This window comes from Vicugna pacos, chromosome 3 (genome assembly GCF_048564905.1).
Source record: "Vicugna pacos chromosome 3, VicPac4, whole genome shotgun sequence".
In the NCBI taxonomy this organism is placed as follows: Eukaryota; Metazoa; Chordata; class Mammalia; order Artiodactyla; family Camelidae; genus Vicugna; species Vicugna pacos.
Genome location: NC_132989.1, coordinates 22,094,393 through 22,121,500, shown reverse-complemented (window position 1 = coordinate 22,121,500; position 27,108 = coordinate 22,094,393). Strand labels below are relative to the sequence as shown.

The following is a 27,108-nucleotide window of genomic DNA, read 5'->3' as shown; positions in this document are numbered from 1 at the left end:
GGCAGGCTTTCTCTCATTGTCTCTCCCCTTGAGTGGCTTGCTTTCCTTGTTGTTTTAAAGATGACTCAGTCAGACTCTTAGTCTTTCATCTTCTCCTTTCCCTACCCCACCCCATTTTTGTTCCTAGAGTATCAAAGCCAGAGCAGAGCCGTTTTTGTTGAGGCATACGGAGCTATTACTGGCCCTGAGAACTGAGCTGCTGCTTTTCTGTTTTTAACCTTCATAGGTTTATAGCTTATAACTGTCGTGTGACCAGGCTACCTCTGGGTCTCTCAATTCTCTGAAGCTAGTGGTCCCAAATAACCACGGCTTCTGAGAGGGGGGCTGCTTTTCATCCCTGCCCCCTCCTGGGACAACCACTGCAGTCCCCTCTGCAGCTCCAAGCAAGGCGACTCAAGAGCAGCCACAGATCCAAGGGTGACAGGGTGGGCCTCTGCCGAGTTCTGCACCGCTGCTCTCCTTGCTCCACGCCTTCCTCAGCTGGTCTATATTTGAAGAGCCTAGTAAATTAATTTCCCTGGGGCAAGCGACAAGAGAGTGGGTGGGGCGAAGAAAGGGAGTGTCTTGGGGAGGAAAATGCAGTCGACTCGCCCTCTGCTGGTTAAAGTTCTCAATTACCACCATCAAAACAGTGGGAAAGAGAAAGCAATCCGTACAACAGAATAAATTACAGCTAACACTCGGCTTAATTTAGCTTATTTGCCCATCCTAAATAGATATTTTCTACCTTTATCCCCTCCTGCTGCCCCAACACTGAGATTTATTAAACTGATTCTAAACACTAGACTTAGTTAATATGTTGTCCTGAGCCCATTTTCATTTGTCTTTGGGTTTTTCCCATTCTGAGAAACATGAATTAAAGCCCGCAGAAGTGCTCTTTTTGTCTAATTTGTTGCTAGGTAACTGGAAAAATGACACCTAAACCGTCCCTTCTATAGTACATTCATGTTTCAGTCCAATCAGTCTCTCTGTCTAAAGTAGTAATTTCATGTGAACAAAACAGCTGCTCTTCGTGTTTTCGAGACTAATTAATTGGAAAACAAGGCAGAAAAAGCAGTCTGTCCCCACGCTGGTTTCTTAGGAAAGCTGACAGGCAGCTTTGTGCGAGAAGAGGGATTGGCCGCCATAACTCACACAGACTTTTGTACCGCCTTTGCTGTGTTACGTATTTTATTGGAATAAACCAATACACTAAGGTTGGTTAATCTATTTTTAGTGTCACAGCAAGATAGCATTTACAAGAATGCATTTAGAATCCAGTGGGTAGTGGGGGATAAAAATCAGGATTCTGTGAAATGATATATTATTTAAAATCACAGGGTTCCCCTGCTAGTCTAAATGTCCCAAATTAAGGAGTTCTTTCCCCCCTCCGTATCTGGCATTGTATATTAGTCAATCATGTGGCCGTTGGAAACAGTTGGGATTGGCCAGTTCCTTTGTCAGGTGAAAATCTCTGCAACGAGTCATGGGACTAAATTGGGTGGTGTCGCTGTCCGCGTCCAGGGTGCTGAACTCTAGGTGTGGCCAGAGAGGTTTCCTTTACATGACAACTTCCGGTAGGGCGGAGTCGGGGTTGCTCTCCAGAAAGTGGGTCCATCTGCCACCTGGTGGTAGATGAAGAAAATGCTTTTGATAAAGTTTAATAAAGACTAGACTGAGATCCTAAACTCTGAAGAAACAAATTGGAGAGATTTGGAATCTTGAACCTCAGGAGGTGGTTTGGGGGAGATCTGGCTATTTTTAAAAGCCACAGAGAGGTATCGGAGAACTGAGAATTCTTAGGGTGATCTCTCACTTCTACCCCACCGAAAATAATTTATAAACACATTTAAATTTTCCCAAGCATTTCTTCCAGCATATCTTATTATCAGATAAGTACTTTAAAAGTATCTTTATGGGCATTTAGAAATAGTTAGTAATGTATTCACAGAGTACACTGTACTGAAAGAAATGCAAATGAAGCACTAACTTGTCAGCAAAATACATTGAAGGCAGCTTAGTTGAGAGTATTGCTCTGATTTAAGCTTCTAGAAGGGAAAAAAGGTAATCAGGAAATGGTAAGAGGTCACAGGGATTGTAGGAGGAAAACTGATGTCTCATTTCTTACAGGACTAATATATAAACTATCAGAGTTGAAAAATATAGGAAAGTTATGGTATGCTTTTTTTTACCCTGTGTATTTTCACACTGTCTACTTTTACACAGTGATGATCAAGTCATCGTGAAATATGTACATTTAACTTCAGATGGGGAGCCCCTTAGGTTGCTACGTAGAGATTCTTTGATAGAGATAATGAGAAAAAAGGAGAAAGGGGTAATGGAGTGCCTCTTCCAAATATTGTTTTTTTTTTTAAATACTGTGGAAAGATGGGTACAGTTTTAAAGAGGCTATGAAGTAAAAGTTCCAACTGACCTTGAAATTTCGATTGTCTTTAATGGTCTTCTTCCTAATTAGTTCAATATCACTGTTCCCATCTTTTGATACAAGCCCACTACTTTATAGCCAGAATCTTGCTATATGTTCAGATGTATAGATTACAGTGTAAAATCACTTATAGCAAACTGGGAGGAAAATGACTTTCTTTCTCAAACACACAAATGTAGCAATCTCAGGGGAAAAAAAAGAGCTGTCCAGGAAGTACACTTGGCTTTGTCAGCCGACTCAGTTAATGTTTAGCATTCTTACAGATGTTTTCTCATTTACTCTTCTATGAATCTTAACACAGAAAATATAGTTACTTCTGTGTTTAAGATATAACACATTTTTTCCAAATATTAATTTCAATAAAAATTTATGTATCCATTGCGGTTGTTACTTCAATTGCCTTAATGCATGAAAAAGATAAATTGGCCAGAGTTTAATGAGGAGAATTAAAATTCTAACCTAGGCTCTATTTGGTTAAATTGGGAAGTTTCCCAAACACTTATCAGATTTCATCGAAAGACACCTATGCTACCAGAGTCAACATGGAGAACAAGTAAGCATGAATAAGGGCACTGTTTAAAATGAGAGTGTAATACCGATCTGGCCTGTAAATGGCGTGGGCTTATATTAAGGCTTCTTATGTTACTGTGGAACACAGAAACATTATATGTAATCCATATGGTAAACAATAAGAGGCATTGTCATGAAAAGCAACAGATGGTAGATCAAAAGCAGCTGCAATAAATTGAGTTGCCTAAGAAAGACTTCTAGACCCCTCAGAGCCTCTTCTTTCTGCCAAAATGAATATGAAACCTAAAATGCATGAAAAGGCACAATGAAAGAATAGATTTCTAAAATAGTAGTAAAGTCTAAAACGGCAGATGTGAATGTTTAAAACGCAGATATTTTATTTTTTTGACTTTCTTTTTTTAAAACATTTTTTATTGAGTTATAGTCAAAACTCAGATGTTTTAAAATACAGCTGCTCCCCAAAATAGACAGCTTTTTTCAGACTTGAGTCCATATGAAAGAAAATTAGAGGGGATCCCAGATACTGATTTTCTTATAAATACAACTATAAAAATAAATATCCTAAATATTAAACCTCTAAGACTATTTTAAGTTTGAATACAATAATAGAAACTAAACAATGGGAAGATTACCCAGTAATCTAATTACAGGATTTTTCTGAAAGAAGTTGAAAATGGTGACAAAAGTTCTCAGCAGAACAATTTCAGAAACATTCAAACCTATGATGTAATGGTAAATAAAAATGACAAATTTTATGTTAGAATGCAGTTTAAAGTAATTTTATTAGTAGGAAGTAGCCTTGTAGAGCAGATCATGTGATAAAAGTAATTTGTTATCTATATGAGACTAATTACATTTCTCTGGCTTGCCTGAGTAAATTTTCAATCAAACAAAAATGGCACTCAGGTAAAAATAATTCCCAAAGTCTTTCGTGTACGTATTTGTAGACTTTATTTTTTAGAGCAGTTTTAGGTTCAGCACAAAGTTGAGCTGAAAGTACACAGTTCTCATATACTCTGTACCCCTTGACACACATAGCCTCCCTCACTATGAACATCTTACACCAGAGTATAAAACTCCTAGATGACAACATAGAAAAAATCCAGATGACCTTGGGTGCGGGGATGACTCTATATATCACACTGAAGGCATACTCCATGAAAGAAGTAATAAGCTAGACCTCCATTAAAATTAAAAATTTCCCCTCTCTGAAAGACACTGTCAAGAGAATGAAAACATAAGCCACAGATTGAGAGAAAATATTTTGCAAAAGACAACTGATAAAGGATTATTATCCAAATATACAAAGAACTCTTAAAAGTCAACCAAAAGAAAACAACCCAATTTTAAAATGAGCCCAAGGCAGAATAGATAAACAAGATTATACTGTATAGCACAGGGAAATATATACAAGATCTTGTGGTAGTTCACAGCGAAAAAAAGTGACGATGAATATATGCATGTTCATGTAGAACTGAAAAATTGTGCTCTACACTGGAATTTGACACACTGTAAAATGACTATCACTCAGTAAGAAAAAATGAGCCCAAGACTTTAACAGACACTTAACCTAAGAAGATATACAGATGGCAAGTTAAGCCTGTGAAAAGAATCTCGACATCACACGTCATCAGGGAAATACAAATTAAAACAATAATGAAATAACACTACACACCGATTGGAATGGCCAAAATCCAGAATACTGACAACAGCAAATTCTGGTGAGGATGAGGAACAACAGGAACTCTGATTCATTGCTGGTGGGAATGCAAAATGGTACTTTGACAGGTAGTTTGGCACCTTCTTACGAAAGTAAACACATTTTTACCATATGATCCAGCAATCAAACTCCTTTTGGTATTTATTCAAAGGTGCTGGAAACTCCTATTTCTAAGAAATGTATCAGTGGTTAGCAGGGGTTGGGAGTAGAGCAGGGGAAAGAGGGATGACCACATAGAACATAGGATTTTTAGGCCCGTGAAACTGTAAATTTACAGAATATACACCAAGAGGAACCCTGATGTAAACTATAGACTGGGTAATGATGTGTCAATGTAGGTTTATTAGTTGTAGTAAATGTACCACTCTAGTGGGGGATGTTGATAATGGGGGCAGCTATACGTGTTGGGGACAGGGAATATGGGAAATCTTTATACTTTCTGCTAAATATCACGATGAACATAAAACTGCTTTTAAAAATAAAATCCATTTTAAAAATGTGCTCCACCTATTCATCCTACTTCCCCCTAACATCTGGCAACTACTGAATTTTTTTCACTGTTTCTATAGCTTTTTTTTCATTTTTCATTTTGATTAGGTAAAATTGATAAAATTTGACTGCATAATACAATATATTTCATGTAAATACATATATAACATACTGTACATATTTAAAAATTTTACATATATGTACCATTCATTGTTTCTATGAACAGTTTAGAGCTTTTAATTTTTTAAACTTACATAGTTATCAAAGGAATAAAGCCAATCACAAAATAAGAATCAACAGAATGCAGTAACCTAATAAGACAGTCAAATGTGCTTACACATATTCAATAAATCAATCATCTAAATTATGAATAGTAAGTAGGTCATTTGTATCTTTTTTTTTTAAGATTCCACATACAAGTGATATCATATGGCATTATTCTTTCTCTTCCTGGCTTCACTTAGAATATGATCTCCAGGTCCATCCATGTTGCTGCAAATGACACTGATTTATTCTTTTCAAAGGCTGACTAGTATTCCATTGTATATATACAACACAACTTCTTTATCCAGTCATCTGTCGATGGACATTTAGGTTGTTTCCATGTTTTAGCTATTGTAAACAGTGCTGCTGTGAACATTGGGGTGCATGTGTCTTTCTGAATTATATTTTTCTGTGGGTACATGCCCAGGAGTGTGCTTGCTGGATCATATGGTAAGTCTATTTTTAGTTTTTTTAATGAAACCTCCATACTGTCCTCCTTAGTGGCTGCACCAAACTATATTATATTCCTACCAACAGTGTAGGACAGTTCTATTTCCTCCAAACCCTCTCCAGCATTAATTGTTTATAGACTTTTTAATGATGGCCACTCTGGCTGGTGTGAGGTGATATCTCATTGTAGTTTTGATTTGCATTTCTCTAACAATTAGTGGTGTTGAGCATCTTTTCATGTGCTTGTTGGCCATCTGTCTGTCTTTTTTGGAGAAATGTCTATTTAGGCCTTCTGCCAATTTTTGGATTGGATTGCTTGGTTTTTTTATATTAAGGTGTATGAGCTGTTTGTATATTTTGGAAATTATTCCCTTGTCAGTTGCATCATTTGCAAATATTTTCTCCCATTCTGTAGACTGTCTTTTCATTTTGTTGATGGTATCCTTAGCTGTGCGAAAGCTTTTAAGTTTAGTTAGATCCTATTTGTTTATTTTTGCTTTTATTTCCATTACTCCAGGAGCTGGTTAAAAGATACATTGCTGTTGTAATAGAAAAGAACACATCTGACTCCATATTAGATCTGTTCCTTTGGCTTTAACCCTGTGTCCTGTTTTCTAGGCTTAGTCTTGCTAGCTCTGCACTCACGTAAAGATAATAAGCTGCAGAATAGAGAATAACATTTGTTTTGTTGGAGGTTTTGCAGGAGGACCATAAGCTGGCCCAGGTGGACAGCTGCAAGAACAGAGAATTCCTACACCAAGAAGTTTGAAACAACCAACCACACCTCCTCCCCCCACCTTTTTTTTGTATAAAAGGAGCCTGTATTCTGACTCAGGGAGGATGGTTCTCCAAGACATTAGTCTGCCATTCTCTCGGTCTGCCAGCTTTCTGAAAAAAGCTGCTATTCCCTGCCCCAACACCTCTTCTCCTGATATACTAACCTGTCATGCAGCGAGCAGAACGAGTTTGAACTTGGTAACAATTTTTGGTGAAGCCAGCCAGGAGCCTTGCTGCTTGTGGCCAGCCAGCCTCATTTGGAGAATTTTCAGGTCGGGCCCTAGCAGCTGCTAGGACCACTTGTCCTGAGGATCTGCCCTTCAGAATTCCCCAAAGTGGCACTGGCTGCCCTAGTGCTTGGCAGTTGGAGCAAGGAATCGACATCTGGGAGCTGATGGGCTCCATACAGTAAGTTAAGTCGCTCTGGTGTGTACAGCCAGAAACTTTATTCCTCTCCATTTGGGGCTTTTTCTCTGGAATAAGCCAATCTGTTTTAGTGGGGTACCCTGTTGGTGAGAGGAAATAGTTGTTGGACTTTTACCCGATTTGTGAACCGGTGCATTTGCTTCTTTTGATGCTAGCCATTTGTGCGCATCATTTGTGCGCATCATTTGTGCTGTTTGTCTTGTATTCCTATCTTTAAGAAAATGGGGAACATAGCAACTATCCCTAAGGAGGGTTCTTTGAGGCACATTTTGAGTAAGTGGTCTGATTACAGCTGTGAACCCATGCCTAAGAGGAAGATGTACAGTGTGTGGCCAGAGTACCTGTTTGGATCTCCACGAGGGGTTTATGCCGGGTTATCTCCATATACTGCCACCCTTGCTATGTTAATTATGTCCTTTGTGGTCTCCTGTGTTACTGGTATATGTAAAACCCCAAGACCAAACCTGAGCATTTATTTAGGGTTTTATGTTTGTCCTTTGGGATTTTCATTTCGTTTTGTTTTGGTGCTATTTCTCCATTTATAGCCAGGTCAGTTTTATGATGCTTAAAGCTTCTGTTGTTAAACAGAGGAAAAAGAACAGGAAAAAAAAAAGACCTCCTGTTTTTGTCTAAGAGTAGGAGGTTCCCAGGGGAAATACAAAGACTCCACTGGGTTCCTAAAATCACCAAAAGCCCCAGCCCAGAGTTCAGCCTGGTTGGTTGATGCCAAGGCAGAATGGTTACGGAGGATCAGTTGCTATTTATAGTTTTTACAGTAAAGTACTGAGGAATGGTGGCCTTTGAATGGCTCTCTACAATCCTGCAATTTTAGATATTCGGTGAAGAAGTGGGAGAAATGATGAAATGCCTTATGCGCAAGTATTTGTGCTATTACATCAGGGAAAATAAGAAAAGGAAAGGAATAAGAGGATATGTGCCTTCCTACCTTAACTCCTCCAGCTGAGCCAGCTGTCCCAGCCACTGCGGCTGTTCTGCCAATGTATCCACTCCTTCCCCTGCCTTCCATGTCTACACAGCCAGCCCCAGTTCCTGACACTGGCGCTCAGGAAGTGGCTGGACTGTCTCCCCCTCCTTATAGGGATCAATCAGAAAATCCTATGTTAGTTCCTGGGGCACGGGGACCTGGTCTGGTATTACCATTTAAGACCTGACAGGGAACTCAGTTTGGACCAGGAGCCACCCTCACCATAGGAAAATTTCTTCTACACCATTATCCCATAGGGGACATAAATGCAAATAGCCAGTAGTCTGAGTTTAACAAAATTTAAAAACCCAGCAAAAAACAAATAAAGACCCCTTTGAATTTTTGGAAAGGATTTATCGGGTCTACAGCAGATTCCAAGGCCCCTGAAAATGCTAGAATGTTAAAAATGAGAAAACTGCAAAAATTAGATTGTGTCTTTGCAATAAACCCTTCTCAATCAGTAGATGTTGCTTTTCTAGTGTTAAACAACAGGGAAACTCTCATTCTGGAAATCACTTTACCCAAGGTTGCCCTATATCCTTCATCATCACCCCATGCAGCTCATGTTTTGGCTTCCTGGTGATCCTACGCTGTCCCTCTTTGTTTTAGAGAAGTTTGATTTACCAGCTAGATATGTGGGACTGGTGTTAGTGTCAAACTTAGAATAGTTCGGCACTATTCTAAACCTAAGCCATTGCTTCACCAGTACTGGACCTACTCAGTGATAAAATACCACATCTAAAGAAATGATTTCTGATTTTTTTTGAAACTTAATCACAGCAGGATGCTTGTTTTTCTGTGGTGTTGGTTGTAACTTCTTTTTCATTTCTGATTTTATTAATTTGGGCCCTCTCCCTTTTTTTCTTGATGAGTCTGACTAAAGGTTTATCCACTTTATCTTTTCAAAGAACCAGCTTTTAGTTTCACTGATCTTTTATATATTTTTAGTCTCTATTTCATTTACTTCTGCTCTAATCTGTATCATTTCTCGTCTTCTACTAACTCTGGGGTTTGTTCTTCTTTCTCTAGTTGCTTTAGGTGTAAGGTTAGGTTGTTTGAGATTTTTGTTTCCTGAGGTAGGCCTGTGTCATTATAAACTTTCCTCTTAGAACTGCTTTTGCTGTGTCCCAGAGTTTCTGGACTGTTGTATTTTCATTTTCATTTGTCTCAAAGTATTTTTTGATTTCCTCTTTGACTTCTTCAGTTATCTACTGGTTGTTCAGTAGCATATTGTTTAGCCTCCATGTGTCTGCAGCTTTTTTCTTTCTTTTTTTAAACGTTTATTGAGTTATAATCATTTTACAATGTTGTGTAAAATTCCAGTGTAGAGCACAATTTTTCAGTTATACATGAACATATATATATATTCATTGTCACATTTTTTTTCGCTGTGAGCTACCACGAGATCTTGTATATATTTTCCTGTGCTATACAGTATAATTTTGCTTATCCATTCTACATTTTGAAATCCCAGTCTGCCCCTTCCCACTCCCCTGCAGTTTTTTAGTTGTAGCTGATTTCTAACCTTATAGCATTGTGGTCAGAAGAGATGCTTGGTACAATTTCAATTTTCTTAAATTTACTGAGGCTAGCTTTGTGGGTCAGCATGTGGTCGATTCTGGAGAATGTTCCATGTGCACTTGAGAAGAACGTGTATTCTATTTTCGGATGGAGTGCGCTATAGATATCAATTAACTCCATCTGGTCTAATGGGTTACTTAAGGCCTGTATTTCCTTATTGATTTTCTGTCTGGATGATCTGTCCATTGATGTAAGTGGGGTGTTAAGGTCCTCCACTGTTACTGTGTTATTCTCCTTTTATGTCTGTTAACAATCGCCTTATATATTGAGATGCTCCTATGATGGGTGCACATATATATTTACAATTATTACATCCTCTTCTTGGATTTATCCCTTAAGCATTATGTAATGTCCCTCCTTGTCTCTTGTAACAATCTTCATTTTAAAATATAGGGTGGTAGAATAGATAAACAAGATTACACTGTATAGCACAGGGAAATATACACAAAATGTTATGATAAATCACAGAGAAAAAAATGTGACAATGAGTGTGTATATGTCCATGAATGAGTGAAAAATTGTGCTGAACACTGGAATTTGACACAACACTGTAAAATGATTATGAATCAATAAAAAATGTAAAAAAAAATATAGGGTGGGTAGAGTGTATAGCTCAGTGGTAGCTCTATATGCCTAGCATGCACAAGGTCCTCCTGGGTTCATTCTCCAGTGCCTCCATGAATAAAATAAAAAAGTAAACCTAATTACCTCCCCCTGCAAAAAAAAATCTATTTTGTCTTATAGAAGGATTGCTACTCCAGCTTTCTTTTGGTTTCCATTTGCATGGAGCATCTTTTTCCATCCTTTTACTTTCAGCCTGCATGTTGTCTCTACACTCTGAAATGGGTCTCTATTATAGACAGCCTATATATGGGTCTTGTTTTTTTATCCATTCAGTCAGTCTGTGCCTTTTGGTTGGAGCGTTTAATCCATTCACGTTTAAGGAAATTATTCATAGGTGTGTTCATACTGCCATTATGTTGTTTTGAGTTTGTTTTTGTAGGTCTTTTTTCCCCCTTTTTCTCCTTTTTGTTCTCTTTTCTTGTGCTTTGATGACTAGAGAAGTTCCTTTAATATTTCTTGTAAAGCTGGCTTGGAGGTGCTGAATTCTTTTGTTTTTGTTTATCTTTGAAACTTTTGATTTCTTCATCGAGTCTAAATGAGAGCCTTGCTGGGTGAAGTATTCTTGGCTGTAGGGTTTTCCCTTTCAGCAGTTTAAATATATCGTGCCACTCCCTTCTGGCCTGAGTTTCTGCTGAAAAATCAGCTGATAACCTTATGGGAGTTCCCTTGTATGTTATTTGCTCCTTTTGTCTTGCTGATTTTAATATTCTCTCTTTATCCTTAATTTGTGTGAATTTGATTAGTATGTGCCTTGGTGTATGCCTCTTTGGGTTGATCCTGTGTGGGACTCTGAGCTTCCCGGACTTGGGTGAGTGTTTGCTTTCCCAAGTTGGGGAATTTTTCACTTCTTATCTCTTCAAAAATTTTCTCAGTTCTTTTCTCCCTTTCTTCATTTTCTGGGACTCCTATAATGTGAATGTTAGCGTGTTTCATGTTGTCCCAGAGTTCTCTTAAATTATCCTCATTTATTACTATTTTTTTTGAGGGGTGAGGTAATTAGGTTTGTTTATATTTTTTTAGATGAGGTATTGGGGATTGAACCCAGGACCTCATGCATGTTAAGCAAGCACTCTACTACTTGAGCTATATATCCTACCCCCGTCCTCATTTCTTTTCATTCTTTCTTTTTTCTGTTCTGCACTAGTGATTTCCACTAATCTGTCTTCTAGCTCACTGATGCATTCTTCTGCTTCATTTAGTCTATTCTTGGTTCCTTCCAGTGTGTTATTCATTCCAGTAATTTTATTTTTTTTAACATTTTTTATTGAGTTATATTCATTTTACAATGTTGTATCAAGTTCCAGTATAGAGCACAATTCTTCAGTTATACATGAACATATATATATATATATTCATTGTCACATTTTTTCCACTGTGAGCTACCACAAGATCTTGTATATATTTCTCTGTGCTATACAGTATAATCTCGTTTTTCTATTCTACATTTTGAAATCCCAGGCTGTCCCTGCCCGCCCGCCCCCCTGGCAACCACAAGTTTGTATTCTTTGTCTATGAGTCTATTTCTGTTTTGTATTTACGATTTTTTTTTTAGATTCCACATATGAGCAATCTCATATGGTATTTTTCTTTCTCTTTCTGGCTTACTTCACTTAGAATGACATTCTCCAGGAACATCCATGTTGCTGCAAATGGCATTATGTTGTCAGTTTTTATTGCTGAGTAGTATTCCATTGTATAGATATACCACCTCTTCTTTATCCAGTCATCTGTTGATGGACATTTAGGCTGCTTCTATGTCTTGGCTATTGTAAATAGTGCTGCTATGAACATTGGGGTGCAGGTGTCTTTTTGAAGTAGGGTTCCTTCTGGATATATGCCCAGGAGCGGGATGACTGGGTCATATGGTAAGTCTATTCCTAGTCTTTTGAGGAATTTCCATACTGTTTTCCACAGTGGCTGCACCAAACTGCATTCCCACCAGCAGTGTAGGAGGGTTCCCTTTTCTCCACAGCCTCGCCAGCATTTGTCATTTGTGGACGTTTGAATGATGGCCATTCTGACTGGTGTGAGGTAATACCTCATTGTAGTTTTGATTTGCATTTCTCTGATAATTAGTTATATTGAGCATTTTTTCATGTGCCTACTGATCGTTTATATTTCTTCCTTGGAGAATTGCTTTAGGTCTTCTGCCCATTTTTGGATTGGGTTGTTTGTTTTTTCCTTATTAAGTCATATGAGTTGCTTATATATTCCGGAGATCAAGCCTTTGTTGGTTGCATCACTTGCAAACATTTTCTCCCATTCTGTAGGTTGTTGTTTTGTTTTGCTTATGGTTTCTTTAATTAGGTCCCATTTGTTTATTCTTGCTTTTATTTCTATTGCTTGGGTAGACTGCCCTAGGAGAACATTTTTGAGATGTATATGAGATAATGTTTTGCCTTTATTTTCTTCTAGGAGGTTTATTGTATCTTGTCTTATGTTTAAATCTTGATCCATTTTGAGTTTATTTTTGTGTCTGGTATAGGGGAGTGTTCCAGCTTCACTGATCTACATGCTGCTGTCCAGTTTTCCCAACACCATTTGCTGAAGAGACTGTCTTTATTCCATTGTATATTCTTGCCTCCTTTGTCGAAGATTAATTGACCAAAAGTTTGTGGGTTTATTTCTGGGCTCTCTATTCTCTTCTGTTGGTCCATGTGTTTGTTTTTGTACCAATACCATGCTGTTTTGATTCCTATAGCTCTATAGTATTGTCCGAAGTCTAGGAGAGTTATTCCTCCAGCCTCTTTCTTTTTCTTCAGTAATGCTTTGGCAATTCTAGGTCTTTTGTGTTTCCATATAAATTTTATTATGATTTGTTCTAGTTCTGTGAAATTTGTCCTGGATAATTTGATAGGGATTGCATTAAATCTGTAGGTTGCCTTGGGCAGTATTACCATTTAAATATTGATTCTTCCAATTTTTGCAAATGAAGCTGGATTAAAACTGGAAGCATATACAATTGTTTAAAAAGTAAAAATTAAAAACATAATAGAAAATAGATTTTAAAAAATTAAAAAAGGAGGGGACATGTTCTGGTGGAGACTGTGTGCTCTTGATTTTATTGAGAGGTCTTTCTGTCTTCGGGGTGTTTCAGGAACTCAGCTTGCTGCTTCCTGAGGCCCTCTGTTGGCACCCCTTGTCTGTGCTGCTCCCAGTGCCTGTCAGCAAGTAGATCGTGCCCCCTCCCAACACTGCAGTAAGGTGCTGTGCTCTTACACGGTGGGCAGGCCGGTCACTCCCTCTCCCGATGCTGTGGCAGATGCTGTGCTAGTGCAAGGTAGGCAGGCGGATCGCGCCCCCTCCCAGCACTGCGGTCAGGTGCTGCGCTCTGCCAGGAAGGCAGGTGGCCACTTGCTCTCTCCCAGCGCCAGTCCCTCCCCTGCCCACTCCACCCTGGGTCCGCGCTCCGTAGGCGGGCTTGGGGAAGACAGCGTAACAGCCCCGCCCCTGCTCCGTGCTAAAACTCAGCTCCTTGTTTGTCTTGGGCAGTGTGACTTCTCTGAGATACCAGGGCAGAAATATCCTATCTGCCCCAGGCTTGTAAACAAGTCTCCATCTGGCCTTTGAGGCTGCTAAGACCCCACCCCTGCCTGGGTGTTAAGCACCAGAGGATATGGCGGCTGTGGCTTAGCTCCACCTCTCTTCTCCTGAAAACATTTGGTGGGTTTTTGGAGATGGGAGTATGGCACCCTTCACCCCAGGGCACATCAGCACTTAATTGTTGTTGTTAGGTTTTTTTTTTTTTGTATTTTATGGAGGGCCCAGGTTGTTTTGCCCTGTGTACCCACTCATCCACAGCACGCAGCACCCTGCCGTCCCCCAGGGTTTCCTCAGTGCAGCTGCCCCAGTCCTCCGCCCGGCTCTGGCAGCCTGTCTCGTCCCCTACCTGCCACTTTGCCTCTAGGGCTGGGAGTTGTGGAGACCTTCTATGCCCATTTAACTTAGTTCTTTCGGTCAAGGGGTGCTCTGTACAGATCTGAGCCTCAGAGGCTCCCCCTCGGTCCCACTGACCTCTCCGTTGGAGAGGGGGAGATTCAGCAAATGAGTGCAATTCCTCCTTTGCTGCTCCCTCCCTGCAGGACTGGTCCCATAGTGTTTTGCTTTTTCTTCTTTTTCCCTTTTCTCCTACCAGATTTGTGGTGTCTTTGTCTTTTGAAGAGGGCGATGTTCTGTCAGAGTTCAGCAGGTGCTCTGGTTGGCTGGGTGGGTCCATGGATGTGAGTTTTGGTATATTTGTGGGTGAGGGTGAGCTATGAGCGTCCTTCTACTCCACCATCTTGGCCCCCTCCTCCAGTATTTTTATTCTTCAACTCTGGGTATTCTTTATATTTTCCAACTCTTTGCTGAAAACTTCTCTCTCTGCATCTGTACTCCCCTTGAGTTCTCTGAACATCTTTGCCATCATTACTTTAAACTCTTTTTCTAGTAGACTGCCTATCTTATCACTTATTTTTAATTTTGGGATTTTATCTTGTGCCTTGACCTGGAAGATATTCCTCTGCTGCCTCATATTGTCTATATTTCTATTTGTAGTTTTATGTTTCTTGACCTTGGAGAAGTGGCCCTCTGTGGGAGATGTCCTCTCTTGTCACGCAAGGGCCAGGGTCTAGTGGGTCCCAGTGTAGAGTCTGGCCTGTGTTTGTGGATTCCTTCCAAAGGTTTTGGGATTGTTTTTTTTAATTTCTGGTATATTCCCCCTGATAGATGAGGCTGGACTAGAGGCTTATGCAGGTTTCCTGGCAGGAGGAGTTGGTGCCTGCCCACTGCTGGGTGAATCTTGGTCCTGGACCTCTGGTGGGGAGGGCCATGTCTAGAGGCATTTATGGCTCAGGAAGTCTGCTGATGGATGGAGCTGTGTTCCCACCCAGTATGTTTGGCCTGAGGCTTCCCAGCCCTTAAGCCTACAGGCTGTTAAGTGGGGCTAAGTCTTGGTGCTAATGATCAAATCAAGGTGACAGCCTTCAGGAAAGCTCACATAAATGAACATTCCCTTTCATTCGCTGGGTGAGCCACAGCCATCCCCTACCTTCTCAGAACTCCCCAAACCAGCAGCAGATCTGTTCCAGGTTCCTGTGAAATCACTGCCTCTGCCCTTGGACCTGGTGCATGTGATGTTCTGTTTATGCTTCCCAAGAGAATGAAGTCTCTGTTTCCCCCAGTCCCACAGGGATCACTGAGTTAAGCCTCACTGGCCTTCAAAACTAGATGTCCTGGGGCCTCCTATTCCCAATGCCAGAACCCCAAGGTGGGGAGCGTCACATGGGGCTCAGAACTCTCAGTCCTGTGGGAGGGCCTCTGTGACTTAATAATTCTTTAATCTTGTGGGTCACCCACCCAGGGGTTATGGGACCTGATTATATCTCAAGCATGCCCCTCCTACCATCCCACTGTGGTTCCCTCTTTATGTTTCCAGTTGAAGATCTTTTTTGCTAGGTTCCAGTCTTTTTTTCCCCCCGATGGTTGTTTAGCAGTGAGTTGTGGTTTTGTTGTAGTTGGGAGAGGTGAGCTTGTGGTCCTAATACTCTGTCATCTTGACCAGAAATGTCTAGTTTTGCCTGTTTTAGAATGTCATGTCATGTAGTTGGAATCATAAAATATTTAACCTTTCAGATTGGCTTCTTTCACTTAGTAGGATGCATTTAAGTTTATTCTAAATCCATGGCTTGACAGCTCATTTCTTCTTAGTGCTGACAAACAAATAATAATAAGGAATAATCCATAATTCATTATCTGGATATACCATAGATTATCTACCAATTCACCTACTGAAGGACATCTTGATTGCTCCAAGATTTGGCAATTAAGCTGCAAATATTTGTGTGCAGGGTTTTGCATGGACATAAGTTTTCAAAATCTTAGGCAAGTAACAAGGAGCATGATTGCCAAATCTTACTGTAAAAATATTGAATATTTTAAGAGTCAGGTGAGTAGATATATTGATGGTATTGGGAACCAAAGATTCCCCCTTTGGTACAATGCTAATAATAATATGAATAAACTGGGGGAGGGAAAGGAAGAAGCCTGTTTTAATGGATTGAAAGTATAAACATCACGATTACACACACATACATACCAGATACTTATATAACTATATATTAATATAAGAAAGTATCCTCCATGAATGTTGGAAAACATTGAGTCATAAAATTGTTTTGGAAACAGGATGTTCAGTTTTTTCCTTCCAATTTTATTGAGATATAACTGACATACAGTACTGTGTAAGTTTAAGGTGTACAGCATAATCATCTGATATAGATGCAAAATTAAATAGAAAAAAATTTTCATTGTGATGAGAACTCTCAGGACTTACTCTCAACAACTTTCATATGTAACATACGGCAGCGTTAACTACATTTATCATGTTGTCCATTACATCCCTAGTACTTATTTCTTCTAACTGGAAGTTTGTACTTTCTGACTGCCTTCATCCACTCTTGCCTTCTACCACACCCTCGTCCTACCACTCCCCTTTCCCTGGTGTCTGGTAACTACAAATCTGATCTTTATGTACAATTGTTTTGAAGTATAATTGACCTACAACATAATGTTAGTTCCTGGTATACAAGATAAATTTAGTATTTCTATACATTTCAAAATGATCACTATCTTAAGTCTAGTTATGTCACAAAATAAAAAGTTACATAGTATTGACTATATTCTCCACACTCCATCCCCTTGACTCATTTATTTAGTAACTGGATGTTTGTACCTCGTAATCTCCCTCAGCTTTTTCTTTCCTCCACCAACTTTCTCCTCTCTGGGAACTACCTGTTGTTTTCTGTATCAGTAACTGTCTGTTTTGTTATGTTTGTTAATTTCTTTTGCAAGTGAAATCATACAGTTTTTGTCTTTATCTATCTGACTTATTTCACTTAGCATAAATACCCTCTAGGACCATTCATATTGCTGCAAATGGCAAGATGTCATTGCTTTTAAGGGCTGAGTAATACTCGTTATACATAGATACACAGTCACATACACACACATCTTTTTTATACAGGTTTTTTACATATCTTGGATATTGGAAATAATGCTGCAGTGAACAGAGGATGTATGTATCTTTTCTAATTTTGATGGATGCTGTTTTGTAACTAAACTATCAAACTTAGTATCACAAATAATGGGATAAAATGAGATTATATGGATCCTGATGTAATGCATTGAAAAGGACACATTTCCCAGGTGGTTGTGATGTCAAAATTTTCATATTGGGGAATATAAAATGTAATATAGATGAAATGACTCTAAGTATTTTTATAACTCATTTTTTCATGGCTGCCTTTTTAAACTGTGTAAGGGAAGTAGAAAAATATGACAATTAAGTACAATGAGCAAAGCTTGATTGACTAGAAAGAACATTATTGGAACAATTGGGAAGATTAGAATATTAGCAATTAGTATTCATGGTAAGGTTCCCGATTGAGAACTGCATTTGAGGTGAGGCAGGGTGGGGCAGGGCAGGGCGGGCTCCTGCCCCATGACTGGAAAGGTGGATTTCCAAGCACTTACAGCAGGAGTAAACCAACTTTTTACTTTAAATGCAGTTCTCACACTCAGGAAACTTAACATTAACTAATGTGAACCTGCCACTGCCCCCCAAGGGACTCCAACAACTTCAGAAGCCACTAGTGCCTTGGCTGAACTAAAGTACTGCTTGCCCTATGCTGACCCCCATGGGACTCCAAAAACTACAAAAGCCACTAGTGCCTTGCCTGTACCAAGGTACTCTGTACCCGCCGCCGCCCCCCAGGGGACTCCAACAACTACAAAAGCCACTAGTGCCTGGCCTAAATAGGGTGAACTACTATGTACCTGCCACTGCCCCCCGGGGACTCAAAACATCTACAAAAGCCACTATTGCCTGGTTGAAATATTGTGTACCCGCCCCCACCCACAGTGGACACCAACAACTACAAAAGGATCTATTGCCTGGCCTAACAAGGCTGAGATGCTTTGTACCTGCTGTCGCCCGCAGTGGACTCCAACAACATTAGGAGCTGCTCCTTCCTGGCTGAACTACTATTACCCGCCACTGCACCCCTGGGGACTCCAACAACTACCAAAAGCCACTACTGCCTGGCCTAACGAGGCTGAACTACGGTGTACCTGCTGTCGCCCCCAGGGGACTCCAACAACTACAAGAGCCACTACTGCCTGGACTAGCAAGGCTGAACTCATATTTAGACTATATGAAGACCTACACAAATCAATAGGAAAAAGACAATCCAGTGTAAAAAATGGGCAAGAGAACTGAACAACTGTCCCACCCAAAGGTTATCCAGATGAGTAAAAACATACTAAATAGTGCCCTATCTCATCAGTAATTAATAATCAGAGAAAAGCAAAGTAAGCCCGCCATGACATAGCAAGAATGGTTAAAATCTAAGGAGACTAGTACTGCTAAGTGTTGACAGAATTTGAACAACTGGAAGTTATCTTGCCATGAGAGTGTAAATTGGTACAACTTAGAACAATTTGGCAGTATCAGGTAAAGCTGAAAAGAACATACCTTAGCACACCAATGCTGCCTCTAGATATATGCCCCTCTCCCAGATGTATACACATGTACACAAACTGACATATGACATACTTCTATGAACAGTAGAACAGAATGTGTAAATGTGTTATGCTGTATTCATACTGAAAAAGACAAAAGCAGTCCATGACAGCTGGGAGCTAGCCTGATACTGAGAGCTAGGGTATGGTGTTCTCCTGTTAAACAAAAACAGGTTCACAGAACAACATTAGACAAGGCCACTCTGTGATGGTGATGGATTAAGACAAAAACAAGAGGATGCCACAATCATGCCTGAACACAGGCAAAAAGGAATATTGTCCAGTCCACAAAAATGACCAAATATCACTCTATCCTGGCTATTATGAATAACAAATCATAGCTTGTTTACCAATCATAGCTTTAGCTACCTCCCATTCTTCTCAGCTTCTGCATAAGAAATTATTAATATACCCAATTATAGAAATAACTGTTTCTGACAGCATCCAATCCAGAGCAAAGTCCTACTTCAAACCAGCCCCAAATCACCTTGCACACGACTAAATACCATTAAGTCCTTTTAAAAACCCTCTTACTGAGATGCCTCATAATTCTCTGCAGCGTCCAGCCTCCCTTGCTGCAATAATCAGAAAATATAACTTTGCTCAACTACAGGTGTGTTCCTGATGGTCTGTGGCCTACAGGCATTGACCAGACTGGAATTCTATACAGCAGTGGAAATGAATGAGCTAGAGCAGAGCACAACATCAAAGATTGAGCTAAATAACAAAGGAAAGAGACTAGATTCTGAAGATTACCTACTGCAAATGTTACATGTTTTTTTAAATGTTCTGTACACTTCATATAGTTTTTCATACAAGTAGGGGACTACCAAGTGCTTCTGATAGTGAAGATGAGACTGTGTCAGTAGACAGGGGTAAGTTCCTATACTGCCAGGAGTAGCTGCATGGACTGGCAAGTGATGTCATCATTTGTGCCTTAGTTTTTCCATCTATTAAAAAAGGGGATGAGGAGGAGGTTGGACCTAATCTTTCTGAAGTGCCTTATCATTCTTAAACATTCTATGATCTTATGATTATAAAAGGAACTCTTGACAACTATCTTGCAAAATTTCTATCGGGCCATTTTCAATATATGCAAGCAGTCTATTATTTCCTCTCCTTTAAAATTCAAAGCCAAACCTTTATCTTCATTTCATTTATACACTATATTATTTGGGAAGCAGTGTTATATACTTAATCATGGGCATGACTTTAGAGTCAGACAAAATTAAACTGCATTCCTTCTCTATTATTTACTAAGTAGAGTACCTTGGGGAAGTGACATAAGCTCTTCAGTCCCATTTTCATCTGTAAAAAAGAAATAATAATGAGTACCTCATAGAGCTGTTGCAAGGATTAAATTAGCTAATGTGTGTAAATCATTTAATACAGTACCAGTATATAGAAATCATACACAATAAGTGTATTACTTCCATCATAATCATAAGTGACAAGCCAGGTGTTTCCTAACCATTTGAAGGTTCTGCAGAAAAGAATGGATTTACACAAATCATGAGGCAAGTTGAAAAGTTCCTCTATCAAGGTACTTACTAGACCCCCAGTTTCCTGAAAGAAGTCTGTCTGTCCCCTTTCCTTTTCCTACTGATCACTTCAAGCCCGTCTCCCTCACCCCTATCCATTTGGCTCAGGATTCAGAAGGTATTACAGGATCTTTCTGCCTCATTCTTGGTGTCTGGGTGGAGTGGGTGGAGTGTGCAGAGTACCTTACACCTCGCTGTTTGCCAGTTGCTGCAGCAGCCCCAGACGATGACTTCAGCTTAAGTGAGTATCCTCATTGGCTTCTCAATTCCCAAGGACTTTTTTTTTTCTAAAAGGGAATTAAAAGCCGAGTTAGCTGTTGCTTTGGCAACAACTTTCAAGCTCTACCTAACTCTTCGGAATGAGAACATATCTATTAATACATTCAATAGACTGGGGAGTTGAGTTGCTTAATGCAAATGTTCTTCCAAGTGCAAAACAGCTTACCTGGCTCGGTTAGCCCTTGGCGGCGCTGCGGTTAGAGGCTAGCAAAGCCGATAGCAGCTGTTGCAGGAACCTGCTGGCAGAAAAGTGAAAGTGTATCCGCAACAGGTGGCGGCTGCTGCAGAGAGTGCACTCGTAAGAAGGATGGCGGTTGCACGCAAAAAACTCCTGCAAAGCAGGCAAGTGGGATCTCTTCTCCTTTTTCTGTGCTTATCTGTGGGGGGTGCGGCAACCATCCGCTATTCGGTGGCAGAGGAGATGGAGAGCGGTTCGTTTGTAGCTAATGTGGCTAAGGACCTGGGGCTGGAGGTTGGCAAGCTGGCTGCGCGCGGGGCGCGGCTCGTTTCCGAGGGCAACAAACTGCATTTCCGGCTCCACCGCAAGACTGGAGATCTGTTTGTGAAGGAGAAACTGGATCGGGAGTCACTTTGTGGCAAAGTCGACCCATGCGTTCTGCACTTTGAAATAGTCCTGGTGGAGCCACTTCAGTCCTTTCGCGCCGAGGTCAGGGTATTTGATATCAATGACAATGCTCCGGTTTTCCTAAACAAGGAGCCTCTTTTAAAGATTCCGGAGAGCACCCCCATGGGTTCACGGTTTCCTCTACAGAGCGCCCAGGATCTGGACGTGGGCCTCAACAGTCTCCAAAACTACAGTTTGAGCGCCAACCCCTATTTCCACCTGCACACTCGCTTCCGCAGCCACGGGCCCAAATACGCCGAGCTAGTGCTGGATAAACCCCTGGACAGGGAGGAGCAGCCAGAAATCAACTTGACAATCACAGCTGTGGACGGAGGATCCCCGCCCAAGTCTGGAATAGCTCACATCCGTGTGGAGGTTCTGGATGTTAATGATCACGTGCCTCAGTTTTCTCGACTGGTGTACCGCGCTCAGGTACGGGAAAATAGTGCCAATGGTTCTTTGGTGGCCACGGTGACTGCCACTGACCTAGACGAGGGCTCCAACAAGGAGATAACGTACTCTTTAGCTCAAAACCCAGAAATAATTCTTCAGACATTTCAGATTGACTCTGAAACTGGAGAGGTTCGACTAAGAGGGCCCTTAGATTTTGAAGCGATTGAAACATATGACATTGACATTCAAGCTACAGACGGAGGAGGCCTCTCTGCCCACAGCAAAGTCCTGGTGGAAGTGGTGGATGTTAATGACCACCCGCCTGAAATTACAGTCTCCTCTGTGTCCAGCCCTCTCCCTGAGGACTCTCCAGTACAGACTGTGGTAGCCCTTTTCTCTATCCGAGACCGGGACATTCGAGTGGGAGAAAAAATTACCTGCTTTCTAAAAGAAGACCTTCCCTTTGCAGTCAAACCGACATTCCGGAATTCCTACTCACTGGTCACCGACAGAGGCTTGGATCGGGAGGAGGTCTCTGGCTATAATATCACTCTTGTTGCCATGGATACTGGACCACCTACTCTGTCCTCTGAGACTGTGATAGAGGTGCTAATATCTGACATTAATGACAATCCGCCAGTATTTCAGGAGGACTCCTACATCTTGACTGTTCGAGAAAACAACAGCCCAGCAGTTTTTATTGGTAAAGTCCATGCCGAGGATCAAGATTTGGGTGAGAATGCCCAAGTAACATATTCTCTGCTGCCTCCCAAAAGTGGAGATTTATCAGTCTTTGCTTATATCTCCATAAACTCAGACAATGGAAAACTTTATGCACTGAGAACCATGGATTATGAGGCCATCCAAGATTTTCAGTTTGTGGTAAAGGCAACTGATGGGGGCTTCCTGTCACTGAGTAGCCAGGTTACTGTCAGAGTGGTTGTCCTGGATGACAATGATAACCGCCCAATGATCTTGTACCCACTGCAGAATGGCACTTTGCCCTGCAATGACCTGGTGCCCAAGTCTGCAGAGGTAGGCTACCTGGTGACCAAGGTGGTGGCTGTGGATGGTGACTCAGGTCAGAATTCTTGGCTTTCATATCATCTACTTAAGGCCACTGACCCTGGATTATTCTCTGTTCAACAACAAAATGGGGAAATCCGTACATTGCGGCACATATCTGAGAGAGACCCCATGATGCAGAAACTGATTATTCTTGTTCAGGATCATGGCCAACCAGCTCTTTCCACTACTGCCTCACTCAACATCCTCCTAGTAGACGGCTTTTCTGAGCCCTATCTGCAGTTCCAGGACTCATTTAAACATCCTACAAGGGTAAATCCATCCACTAAATATTTGGTCATCTCTCTGGCTGTGCTTTCCTTTCTCTTTCTCCTCTCTGTCACACTGATCTTCATTATACACATCTGCCAGAAGATTAAATATAGAGAAAAGTTCACGGTTCAAGAGCATCTCTATGATGACTGTAATTTCCCTAACAACCTGGTACAAGGAGGACCCAGTGGATCCATACCCCAGCCTTGTCCCTATGAAATGTGCTCAGCTACTGGCACTGGCAACAGTGAGTTTCGGTTTCTCAAGCGCTTTATGCCCAACTTCCCCTTCCCCCACAGCACTGGAGAGGTAAAAACCGAGGCTGGCTCTAGTTTACCACCAGATTCTGATAGGAATAGGTCTTGGGGGTCAGAGGGCCATGCCCAAGTGTCTGATGACTATATGTAGCTCGTATTCATGAGCTGTATGTAGCCATTATTCATGTCTCCTGTGGAAGTTCATCAGTCCTGGCCTTGAAAGTGCTTTAGTTCCAGAGATAGTCTGTTATTTTGCCTTTAAATCATTTTCCAATAGAAAGTTACGCATTCACGGGGAAGAGAACTAGTTTCTAGTTTTGGTACATCAGGAAGCAATTAGGTTGAGAAGTAGAAAAATAGTTTATCATTGTGTAGAAACTTCTACGTTTTTGAGTGGGGATCATCTTTTTCTTCATGAAAAGTAAATTGACATTTTACTAGCATTAGAAATACATACACAATGTGTGGTAGAATGGCTAGTTGTAAATATTACTAATATAGATTTAACATGCCAAAAAAATATGGCAAATCAATGATATCATAGCTTGTCTTTGAATCAACACCTTGCATACCATGCATTCATAACCATGCAAATGCCTAGTGAATAGTGAGCCTCACAGGAAACCAAGTGGGAAGAAGGGTGAAGAGGAAAAAAAAGGATTTAACTTACTTGCAGATATAAGGGCAGATATAAGGCTAAAGAAATTTACTTCAGGAATGTTCTCTAAAATTAAGTTAGATGTAGATTTCTTAGGTTGTTTTGAGGCCTTTGGCAAGTCTGAAATCTCTTTCTACACAGATACCTATCTCACTCCTTGTCAGAAAGCTGTTACTTGAATGTGGGGAATGAAAGGTGGATGAGGAAGAAAAATAAACTAGGCTTGCTGTAGTTAACAAGTGCTACTGAATTCATTAATATCAATTAAGTGGCCATAAGAAAAGAGAGATACTCACTTACTACCAGACTTGATCTTAAGCCATTTTCTCCTCTGAGCTGATATGCTGATGTGGTGACACAGAAACTGAGAAAAAGAGGTAGTTCCTAGCAGATCCTTTACAAAATGAAGTGGAGGAGGAAACTGAGTTAGTTTTCTTTTTGATCATCACTGTTTTGACTTTTTAAGCTATTTTAAGTTCTTTCATTCTAAAATTAAAGAAATCAATCTTAAAACATTAACATATTTCAGGGATACTATCAATACTACCAGTTGTGCCTAAATGTTTAACAGTTTGCTTTAATGAGTCTTTAATTATGTTCCTTATTTTATACAAATATGTAAATTCAGACCCACAAGGATATGTCCCCCACAGGCAGGCACAATATTTGTACCTGGAATTCCAAGGGTAGAAAAGTACCTCTTAAAACAGTTCTCAAATATACCAGATCATATTATTGATATAAGCTTCATTCTTGAAATTATGCTTAATACCTAATAGCACCACTTGGCTGTCTACCTGGTGGTCAGGATATACTAAAATTTAGTGTTAATTTGGAGATGCTTAGAGCAGATGTAACTTATGGTAGCCTTCAATATTTTCCTTAATATTGTGAGAATAGCTGAAGCAAATACAGAACATCAATGAATTGTTTTCTTAATATTAAACATTTTCTACAAATTCAGTTATAATCCTGCTCATTTAGAGTAAAGTTCTTTCTTGCACAAAATATAAAAGTGTTCCAGCATATATGGGTTAGTACTGGGTAAGACATGCAGAAATCAGAGACTTTAAGTGAGAAAGAAAATAGAAATAACTTTTGTAGGTAAGTAATTAATTTTAACTAAAAGCCATTGGATTAACTGCATTTGACTACATAATTGTCATTGATTAGCTGTATTTGGTTACATTTAATGATATAAGCATCATCAACAGAGACTGGCTTGATGTCAAAGATGAGGAAAGAAAATTAAATCAGTGATTTTGTGAATCTGAATTTCAAACAGCAGTGAAGTTCACATACACATATACTATGTAAAATGAACAGATGTAGATTTGTCAAATTTAAATTTTCCCATGTATGGACACTAAATTAAAATTAGATAAAACCTATCATTTCATATCATTATTTCATAAAAGAAATGACATTTTAATTAAAAAATGGTAAAACAGTAATCTCATAAAGGAACTATCCTTTAAATTAAAAAAATTTATGAAAAACTTATTTTGCCATTATTTTTCTCATTCTGACTTCAGATTGGGAATTATTGGATTAAATGGTGATCTAATCTCATTTTTATTCAGACCTCAGGTAACAAAGGAAATTCCAGTTGTACCTGATGATTCAAAACTAAGAACATCTCTGTATTGATTTGCTGAATATGATGTGAACCATTTGTATTTGGAGAGAATTCTATACACCAACTGAGATTAAGTCCAGGCTTCCATCAGCACATTAACATAAAGAATGGAAATTATTTGAACATTTAACTCTCCCTCAAATGTCAAGTGACATTAGAACTACTTGTATTTATTCCAAGTTATAACCCAAGTGCCTTGAAGTGCCCTTGTCTGAAAAGGCCGTGATAAATATTTAATTAAAAATATCTAAATAGTTTAGGTAAGTTGCTTCAATTACCTATTTAACTCTGAAATGTATACAGATCTACATATCTACTAGAAGTTATAAAGAATTCAAAACCTTAAAAACTTTATTAAAATTTTATATGTATAAAGCTTCAAGAATGGTACAGAGGTCCATATACTCTTCACTTAGCTTCTATTAATGTTATCTTACGTAACCATAGCACAATTATCAAAATTAAGATGTTAACCCTGGTACAAACGTTATTCAGATTTTTATCAGTTCTTCCCCTACTGTCCTTTTTCTTTTCAAGGATCCAATCCAGGATCCCACCTGCATTTAGTTGATATCTCCTTAGTTTCTACCATCTGGTATTTCCTTAACCTCTTCTTGTCTTTCATGACTAAGACCTTTGAAGAGTACTAGTCAGTTATCTGTACAATGTTCCTCTATTTTTCTTCAGTTTTATTAAAATATAATTGACATATAGCACTGTATAAGTTTAAACGCACAGCATAATGACTTGACTTGTGAAATGATGACTACAATAAGCTTATAATTAACAAAAATATCCCTTAATTTGAGATTGTCTTTGTCTCATAATTAAATTGATGTTATGCATTATTGAGAAGAACATCACAGAAACAATATTCTGTGTCATATCAGGGGGTACATGATGTCAATGTCAAATGTCATATTAACTGGAGATACCAATTTTTTTTTATTGTGGTAAAAACCTAAGATAAAATTTACCATGTTAACCATTTTTAAGTGGATAGTTCATTATTGCTGAGGTGATGTTAATATTGATCACTTGGTTAAGATAATATATACCAAGTTTCTTCACTGTCAAGTCACTATTTTTCCCTTTGTAATTAATACATAGTTGAGGAGAGACACTTTGAAACGATGCATATATAATGCTTCCGCCTTAACTTCCGCCCATTAATTTTAGTATCCATTGCTAGGTATTTCCTATGGCAATTAATACTGTGACATTTGAGTGGTGATTTTCTATTTCTGATTCCTTTTACATTAATTAATTGAAATTCTTCTGTAAGGAACACTTGTCACTTCTCCATTTATTATTTATGTACTTCTTTCTTTACATATGGTTTCATAAATACTTCATTATTTGGATTATAATCCAATGCTATTATCATGTAGTTTAGCAGACTCTTACCTAGGATGAACAGATTTTTAAGACTGGAATTAGTCATTCCAGTCTTAAACACACTCTGGTCAAAATTAGTATTAGCTTATCTTAAGAAGCATAAATTTCTTTAACTTGTTAAGGTTTATTTTATGATGAAGTTTTAACTT

General features: G+C 39.5%; 1 protein-coding gene and 1 long non-coding RNA gene across 2 annotated transcripts; one reads left to right on the top strand and one right to left on the bottom strand.

Moving 5' to 3' along the window:
* Positions 1-1,196: 1,196 nt before the first annotated feature.
* On the bottom strand, positions 1,197-15,490 carry LOC140691936 (uncharacterized). Its single transcript, XR_012067547.1, has 2 exons — positions 15,302-15,490; positions 1,197-1,604 (listed from the first exon to the last, which is right to left on the bottom strand). It is a non-coding gene; the product is annotated as an uncharacterized lncRNA (long non-coding RNA).
* A 5,379-nt stretch (positions 15,491-20,869) lies between these two features.
* Positions 20,870-23,425, top strand: PCDHB1 (protocadherin beta 1). Its single transcript, XM_006204533.3, has one exon. The coding sequence runs from the start codon at positions 20,959-20,961 to the stop codon at positions 23,413-23,415; it is 2,457 nt and encodes an 818-aa protein (XP_006204595.2). The 5' UTR covers positions 20,870-20,958; the 3' UTR covers positions 23,416-23,425.
* Positions 23,426-27,108: the final 3,683 nt, after the last annotated feature.